Source organism: Alosa alosa, chromosome 11 (assembly GCF_017589495.1).
Source record: "Alosa alosa isolate M-15738 ecotype Scorff River chromosome 11, AALO_Geno_1.1, whole genome shotgun sequence".
In the NCBI taxonomy this organism is placed as follows: Eukaryota; Metazoa; Chordata; class Actinopteri; order Clupeiformes; family Clupeidae; genus Alosa; species Alosa alosa.
The window spans coordinates 26241990-26251045 of record NC_063199.1 but is presented as its reverse complement, the minus strand read 5'-3'; the positions used below and the strand labels follow the sequence as shown (position 1 = coordinate 26251045).

Sequence of the window (9056 nt, the reverse complement as noted above, 5' to 3'; positions counted from 1 at the left end):
CGGTTTTGTGTTATTTCAGAGTCTAATAAGACCGGCTCTGGTTATGTGATATAATCACACGCCGATGTCTATACACGCCCATTTCCTGTACTCTAAACGATTGCATCGGATGTCTTCTACTCTGGTCTAACCATGCTCTTTTGACCGTTTTATAAGTACGTAGCCAACGATAGGCTTGCATCACCAGCGTTGAAGAGGCTGACCGATTTCATGTTTGTTGAACTTGCTAGTTGTCTCATGTCGACAATGTAATGCAGCTCCGACAGAGATGGTGTCCGGACACTGCTTATTTCTCACTGTGCTCCAGCTGTTTGTTTTGTTGGCTTGGTTGACTTCATATGCTGAAGGCAGAAGTCTGAAATGCTCTTCAGGGAAGCCATGCTCGGACAGAACCCCTGTGATTATAAGTAAGTTCTTGCTAACTTGCATGGTTTTGACAATAAAATAACATTAGGCTATGTCGAAAAAATGTTGGTTCTCTTCAACTGTTGATGAGTGTAACATTGTTTTGTCGACTAGGCTAGTCTAGCTTGGCGCATGTTGGCTACTTTCAAGGATGGTTAGCCTACGTTTCTCCTAGAATGTTGCATAGACAGTAGGCTATTTATTCAATTCTTGTCATAAAGTCACAATTGCTATCTGCTAGATCGACTCTACGACGAGCGAAACGTTCCTTTGCCCAAAAGGTTTGTTTTCCTAACCAGCCTATGTGTTTCCAAAAGGGATGTTGGAGTTCTGTAGTCTACATTTTCAGAAGGTTAACGAGTTTCGTCGTCGACACTTGTATTGTGTTGTTTACTTTTTCAGGATCGTTCATATGACAGGTGGTCATATGACCATGACTGAATGTGCCTCCTCCTCACCCCACGGCCGTCTGGCTGTTGGTGCGTTAGAGAAAATATAAGCTAGCCTATAACTACACAAGTCAAACTCATGAATATGATTGTTTATATAGCTAGTCTATATGGTTTAAATCCGTTATATTTTCTATATCTTTGTTTTCTAACTTAGACATTTAGCCTACTATAACTAGAGTCTAAGGTCAGACAGAGCACACGTCGATAGGAGCAAGGTGGTGGTTGCTATTTCAGCCAAATCTATCTTATCCACCCACTATCCACTATCTCAACTTGTGTTTAGTTACCCACGAATCAGCTTTGTGTTGGTGTAGTCAGAAGATAGAGGTGAAAAGATTTGTGGCTAAAGTTCTCATTTAGGTATTTCTGCGGTTACATCTGAATGTTGGTTTAGTCTACAATTTGCGTGCCAGTTTGAGCTCTTGGACTCGGGTCTCATTCTCGGGCCGATTAAAAGGCAGTGACTAAGCCAGTGCATTCATAGCAGTGTGGCGATCAGGAATTAAATGTGTTTGCTTCAGGCCTATGTTACAAGTTGTAGTGGTGTAGCCTATATATATATATATATGAGAGTGTTGTATATACAAACATTATGTGTATATATATATATGTGAGTGTCTTAATGTTTGTGTAACATTGAATGGGGTCCTGATGCCTGCACACGCGTGTGTGTGTTCGCCGTGTAGTTCCAGGCGACCTGGGCAACCAGCTGGAGGCCAAGCTGGACAAGCCCAGTGTGGTCCACTACATCTGCTACAAGAAGACCAATGACTATTTCACACTATGGCTCAACCTCGAACTGCTGGTGCCCATTGCCATAGACTGCTGGATCGATAACATGAGGTACATTCGTACACCAGCACCACCACCGCTCCTCTGCACTCTAACACAGAAATGAACATGATCACCAAAAACGGGACAAAATAGATACACCTCTTATATCATTTACCAAGGTGTGAATTTTTGAACATTCTAACTAAAGATTCTATTCTGCAACAATTTTAGGTTCTAAAATTCCATGTTGAATTCAATAAATCCAGATATTCTTTAGAACATTAATTTTCCAACGTTTCCCATCACACCGGTGTTACAGTACACCTACAGCACAGCTTTTATGGCTACATGTTATGGGAACAATATTGTGCATACAAAATGCGCTATATTAATAAAAGTGACTTGACAATGATGATGCTCCTAGAACACACTCATTGTGGGTACATATATGCGCCTCTGGCAGTAAACGGGTTAAGGGTTTAGATAACCAAAGCCTTCACTGGTAAGTAAAGGATGAGACCGACACAGAAACGTTAGAATTGAAATGTGATGTTTGCCAATTAGTTCACCAGTCGAACAGTGCAATAAGTTGCATCTTCAGTCGAAGTGGACTTTAGCCTGGTTTTTATCTCAAAAGTGGAAGAGAGGATTTTCAATTCCTGTCAGTTTTTCATCCGCTTACATGGGTGACTGGCACCTGGCAGGAATTTCTCTCTTCATATCAATAAAGTATCTATCTATCTATCTATCTTTCTATCTATCTTCTCCCTCTAACAAGTTGTTATTCATAAGAAAATGATGTCCCCACCCCCACTCAAAAAAGTCCACATGCTGGTTTGTGGGTCAGCGTGTGCTTGTTGTTTTAATACGTAATTTAGATAATTTGAGTTTTTTTGTTATGGGAGTTTGTGATAGTGTCTGTTTTAGCTGGTTTGCATTATAAGTGAATATGTATGTACGGGCATTCATATACATTATGTTTCTGCGTATGTATACTAAATGTTGTGTGTGTTTTGTCGTTTTAGGTTGATCTATAATCGCACCACACGGACCAGTGGGGCGCCAGAGGGAGTAGATATCAGAGTGCCAGGGTTTGGGGGAACAGATACGGTGGAGTACCTGGACCCCAGTAAACGCAGTGTGGGTAAGTACCCAACTATGTACATAGACACACAGTGTTTGTATTTTTGCTCATTGTGTGTGTGTGTGTATGTGTGTCTTAATTGTGTAATTGCATGTGTATATGTTGTATTGTGTATCTGTTGAACGCCCAGAAATAGCCCCCACCCTTACACTAAACAAAGTTTATCAACACTGTTCTGCTCATCTACCTCACATTGTTATTAATACATTATCATTGCAATAAACTGCCTTGCACTGTATTTATATTTCAATCTTAAATCTCAGTCTATTCTGATATTGCACTATTTATGCTCTCTCTCTCTCAATTGTATATTGTATCTTACTTGTGTCTGTTGAGGTGTCTACGACCATGGCAACCTTGACGGGGACAATTTGCACTGCCCTATCCCACCCATAATGTTCTATTTATTGTAAATGTACATACTGTAATCATAATCATACTCATATTCTACTGCTCTTCATTCCATTCTTACTGTTCTACTTTATATTCTGTTATGTTTTTTATTCTTTATTCTTATATGTTAAGTGAGTGTTGTGTAGTGAGAAATTCCAGAGTGTATGCATTTTAACATTCTAGAGTGTATGCATTTTAACATTCATTTTAATCATCACCCCAGCCTTTGATCATGCCAAACCTTTTGTCAACCAAACTGCTCTTGTGACCTTTGTCAATCAAATGCTCACATGACCCATTGTAACTTAGACAATCATTAGAACCTCATGAGGACACATGACGACAATTAATCATTTGATGATGAGTCCTTTCCTCTTGACACAATCAAAGAAGGTGGGCTACGCTTTAAATGCAGAGGGAAGACGCAGATCTGGAGGTTCAGTCGGCCACCGCCATAAGCGGTGAGCTATGCTGGCCTCCGAGATCATATGCTGGCCTCTGAGCTCGTAGTTCTAACACCATTGTTAACCAATAAATGTTTCACCCTGTTTTCAGTTTTCAGTTTTCAAACCTGCCTCTGTCTGCTTGCACTCAATTTTTCTTGCAACAGTTGTACTTTGAGAGCAAAGATTGACCGGAGTTAAAATCCTTGTTTGTTTACACAAACCTGGCCAATAAAGCTGATGCTGATTCTGATTCTGTTGCAGGAATGTACTTTTTTGCCATAGTGCAAGGGCTGGTTAACGATGGCTATGTGAGAGGCGATGACATCCGTGGGGCTCCTTATGACTGGAGAAAAGCACCTAGTAAGTTGTACATCACAACACAGTGCATCAGCCCATTACAACACAACACCGTGCATCATATCCCAGCAGAACCATTACAACACAAAATAGCCCATTGCAACGCAGGAGTTTACACATCTTGAGGCACAGGACCTAAAACTGCACAGCAAAGCAATAGTACCTAGTGTGCAACAAAATGGCATGCATCACAACACTAGGTTTCACAGGACAACACCTCAGAACGTCTAGATTAGCCTGGGAACTGTGACTACATTCAGCTTTGTTTCCTAATCACTTACTCCACTCGGTTGTGTTCATAAACAGGGATATGCTGCTTTAGTTGCCTAGTGGGCATAAATCAATTTAGCTGATTTATGAATCTCAGGAAGTTTCCATGGATAAATGCCCAGACTGGGAAATGTATTTCTTCTCTACGTAGCACTCACCGACAGGGTTCTATATATTAAGAGTACGGGTTTTGATTTTAATGTTGAAAATATGGGAAGTTCATATTCAATCAGGAACATTATTCCTATATGTAGGCTACTATTTATAATTGTGAATTAGAATCCCAAACCTAACCCCAAAGCACGCCTCTGCCCTTTTCAGTTCCTGGTTTTCTCCCAGCTAAATGGGTTCTGAGGGGAAGTGGTGGAAAATGGTTTCATGTTTTTCCATTTAGTGTGCTAGTAGTAAGGCGTAGGGTTTCTACAATAACATGGTAATACATTATCAAGGTTAATATGAAGAAATAGTGCTATGCCAGTATAAAAAAATCCCACCTAACCATTTACCTCGACTAGTGAAGACTTACTGGGCTTTAGTTTCACCAGAGTCTATTGCCAAAAGTAGTATGCAGATAAAGGAAGTGGATAAAAAGGTGCATGAAAGAAGTAGAGGAACCATCTGTCTAATAGCATCGGTATTTCAAGTTTACAAAGATCTGAGTTTTACCCATCGCTTCATGATTGCTTGAATTAAAGCAGAAAATCAAATGGCTGTGTTTTTTGTTTTGTTTTGTTTTACATTCACATTTATTTATTGTACTTGAACAATGTCAGTATGAATGGAATTCATCACTATTTAACTAAGAGAATGTACAGAAAGCTTCTTGCATCAAATCTACTGGTGGGTGTTACACATTGGTGGTGGTTAGTGAGGTTCTCCCTTTACTGTAAAGCGCTTTAGGTGCCTTGAAAAGTGCTATATAAATGCAATGTCTGCTTTGACTGCATTTCCTCATGTTGATTGTAGAATAGCTTTCGGTATCTTTCTAAGGCCCGGGCTACACCATGTCTGCAACTGAAGGGCTCCGTTCGCAAAGTGTAAAAATAGTTTTAGAAGACTGCTCTAATTTTTTCGAACGTACCTACCGCCACCACGTCTGGTGTAGCCAGTTCCATTGATAATACTGGAAGCTAATTGTTGCAGCAGATGCTGCGCGAACCTAACACTTCAATTACATGCCTCAGTGTAGCCTTCCTGTAACTGGTAGCTGTCTGAATCCTTCACCTCTGCTCTAATTCTTGACCCATTGCCACTTGGAGCTGGACACACTAGGTGGGTGAAAGGCATTGTGCATGGAGTGGTGAGTTCAGATAGAGGCTGTGCCATTAGGATTTCAGATTCAGATATTTATTTTTCACATGCACAGTTATAACAGTGTACAAATAGTAATGAAATGTAAACCTGGTTGACTGTGCAAAATGGAAAAGATAAACATATCAACAGATAAAATAATAATAATAGTACTTAATAATGAATAAATTAAATTAAATAATAATTATATGGGACAGTAGATAGATAGTACCCAGTGTATATACGACTGATTGCAAAGAACAAAACAGTTGGACCAACCTCTTCAGTTAAATCCTGGGTTTTCATCAAAGTTTGATATCAAACGAGAATAAGTCCTCATACAGTGTTTGGGAACCTTAGGCTTATAGATGATTTCATGGCAAATACTATTCAAGCTTTGGACTTGTTTACTTGCTTGAAAAAGAATGAAATCCAGTCCATTAAAATGCCCCTCTGCGAGTGTGTGTCCCATCCTCAGGCGTGTGTGCATGACCGTGTGCATGGGTCATCTGAACCCAGGTAACCTGTGTAGACACAGCTGGTTATGTGGCTGTGCCAGATAAGGATATTGCCACTGTAGGGGTATGCATTTTAAGGTAATGGAATGCATTGTAATGTATGTATGCATGCAGTATGTGTTTGCTGATAAATGAAAGCAAAGTGCAGGTATATGATTGTTTTTCCCCTCTCTCTGTATCTCTCTTTATCTCTCATCAGCCATTGAAACTCACAGCCACAAATGATGTCAGTTGTGGGTGATCGCCATGTGACTTTGCTCTCTGTGTGTGTGTGTGTGTGTGTGTGTGTGTCCACAGATGAAAACAAGGCGTACTTCTTGGCCCTGCAGCAGATGATTGAGGAGATGGCCCGTAAAGCTGGAGGACCAGTGGCGCTGATCGCCCACAGCATGGGCAACGTGTACACACTCTACTTCCTCAATCATCAGCCGCAAGCCTGGAAGGACAAATACATTAAGACCTTTATCTCGCTAGGCGCTCCATGGGCTGGTGTTGTCAAGACGGTCCGAGTAGTGACCTCTGGTGAGCATTTGTGTGTGTGTGTGTGTGTGTGTGTGTGTGTGTGTGTGTGTGCTTGTGCATACATTAGTGGTTTCAAGATAATTGAGATTCTCTTCCATGTACTTTACTGTTGTACTAATACATGTAAGTGTATTTGTATGGTTGTGTGAGAGTGTGTGTGTGTGTGTGTGTGTGTGTGTGTGTGTGTGTGTGTGTGCTTGTGCATACTTTTGTGGTTTATACCTTCTACTAGCTTTTAAAAATGCATTCTGAGCCTTTTCCCTGTTTTTAAAAAAATATAGACTCTTCCATGCACTTGACTATTGTACTAAAAAGTGTATATTTGTGTGTTTTTTTTTTTTTCAGGTGATAATAACCGCATCCCGGTGATCAGCTCGCTGAAGATCCGTCAGCAGCAGCGCACGGCAGTGTCCACCATCTGGCTGTTCCCCAACGGCAACATCTGGCCTGCAGACCAGGTCCTTGTCCGGACTCCCACCACCAATTACACCGTACGCGACTACCAGCACTTCTTCCAGGACGTGGGCTTCCCCGACGGCTGGGAGATGCACAAGGACACGGAGCACCTGGTGGGTGACCTGGAGCATCCTGGTGTGCCCGTTCACTGCTTATACGGCAGCGGTGTGCCCACGACACAGAGTTACCAATACACTACGTTCCCTGACTCGGAGCCGGACGAGGTGACGTTTGGTGATGGCGACGGCACGGTCAACCTGCTCAGTGCCATCCAGTGTAAGCACTGGGTGGGAAAGATGGCGTACCCAGTCAAGCTCGTGGAACTCCCTGACAATGAGCATGTCAACATGCTGCTCAACCAGACCACAGTGGCCTACATTAAGGCTGTGCTCAACCAGCCCTGATCCTTGAAGACATAAACGCACAAACACCATACATAAACCCTCAAACATCTGTGGCTTGCATCACGGCCAACGCTCAAGACACTTTAACCCTCAATGGTGGCGTGCATCACAACGGCCCTCGACTTCTGAGCCCCAGCTGTACAACCCCAACCCCTTAACCTGTCATACCCCTCAGTCCAGGTAGATGCGGACTCTACAGCAGGTCTGGCAGTGACCTCGTGCAGAGCTAGGGCCGCCCTGTACCTGACCGAGCTAACTGCTGTTTGGGTCCAAACCTCCGAAACACCTTCATGCATAAGTCCTGAGAGGATGAAGCCACTGCCGCCAACTGACCCTGCCAACCACAGTGGACCAGGAGTCTGTTATTCAATGGATGAGAAAAGTACCATGTTTCTGATGGTTTATGTGCCATTACCAATGAAGAACAGAGTGGCTAGTTAGCTCTCAATTTAACTCTGATTTGAATTCCTACTCTTTCTATAGTGTTCTACTGTTGTGGTAGGTCCTGCCAGGCCATTTGGACTGACCATTCCTCTTGTTGCTAATGTCAGAGCGTATAGTTGTGACATGTAGTGCCTCTGTTCTGTATCTACTCTGTGGAAAAGAGTAGGCCATTTCCTGTTTTGCAAAAACCTTAACAGGATGAGATTGCTTTATAGAAATGTGTTAATGTCTTTTTTTTTTATCAAGTTTTATTAACTGGTGGACATACAGTATTGATTTGATTGATTTTAGAAAGATAATTGTTAGATGTTAGTGCCATTTTAAGTGTTTAATTGTTCAGGTATGACGTCATCCTCTATCTCTTATCTTGATGTTGTGATCTTATTGTTATTAACACATGAATTACTAAAATGGAAGTGTCATATCAGCAGTTAGAGCTTGAGAAGGGACCATGGGGCCCTGGGAATTCTGGTTCTGACTGTTTTTCATTACAGAACAAGTCATCAATATTTGTCATTTGTTTTTATTTATTGACATTTCATGACATGTTTTTTTTACCTTAGAATTGTTATGCTTATGCTATATACCACCTCTCAGCATCATAGTGTATTTTTTTTAAGGTCACACATCTGTTGCGTTGCAAAAATGCAGCGACAATCAAGGGTGGAGGCATGGTCCAAAGCCTGCCTGTTATCAGGGTTCACGTGACTTTGATGGCCTGGTCAACTTTTACATTTCTACTAACCACAGTGGTCTAACATTGTTACTAGGCATGCGTGTTACCAATGGTCATATTGAAAGACAAATCGGGCATCTCGTCGACTCGGCGCACACACACGCAGGTGAATCGATCAATGTGAAAATGCTGGAAATTACTGTTTGTATTGTTCACAAATATTTGTGCTTACTGGATGATAATATTTAAAATCTACCAAAGAACAATGCTGGGTCTTCCTTTTGTTGTGTGTATGTGGTAATACCCACTGACCAGAGCTAGATTGCCTATTGTAATGGGAGATTGGGAGTTAACCACATGTGATGAAATAAGTCTCATTATGTTTCTTCTGCCATCACCAATAATGTTCAGACCATAATTTCTGAACGTAATGAACCTGACACCTTCCGCTTACACACACACACACACAAATGTCTTTCTAAACATGGCAAGTCCCAGCAAAGGC

At 41.6% G+C, this 9056-nt stretch overlaps 1 protein-coding gene across 1 annotated transcript; it reads left to right on the top strand.

Annotated features, from left to right (window-relative positions):
* On the top strand, positions 1–8817 carry pla2g15 (phospholipase A2, group XV). Its single transcript, XM_048256925.1, has 6 exons — positions 1–407; positions 1544–1700; positions 2657–2775; positions 3876–3974; positions 6347–6571; positions 6917–8817. Exons 1-6 carry the CDS (start codon positions 269–271, stop codon positions 7429–7431), a joined length of 1254 nt encoding a protein of 417 aa, XP_048112882.1. The 5' UTR covers positions 1–268; the 3' UTR covers positions 7432–8817.
* Positions 8818–9056: the final 239 nt, after the last annotated feature.

Coding starts and splice junctions, on each gene's coding strand:
- pla2g15 (XM_048256925.1), top strand. CDS start 269: ATGGTGTCCGGACACTGCTTATTTCTCACTGTGCTCCAGCTGTTTGTT. Junction 2,776..3,875: donor CCCCAGTAAACGCAGTGTGG/GTAAGTACCCAA, acceptor ATTCTGTTGCAG/GAATGTACTTTTTTGCCATA. Junction 3,975..6,346: donor TGACTGGAGAAAAGCACCTA/GTAAGTTGTACA, acceptor GTGTGTCCACAG/ATGAAAACAAGGCGTACTTC.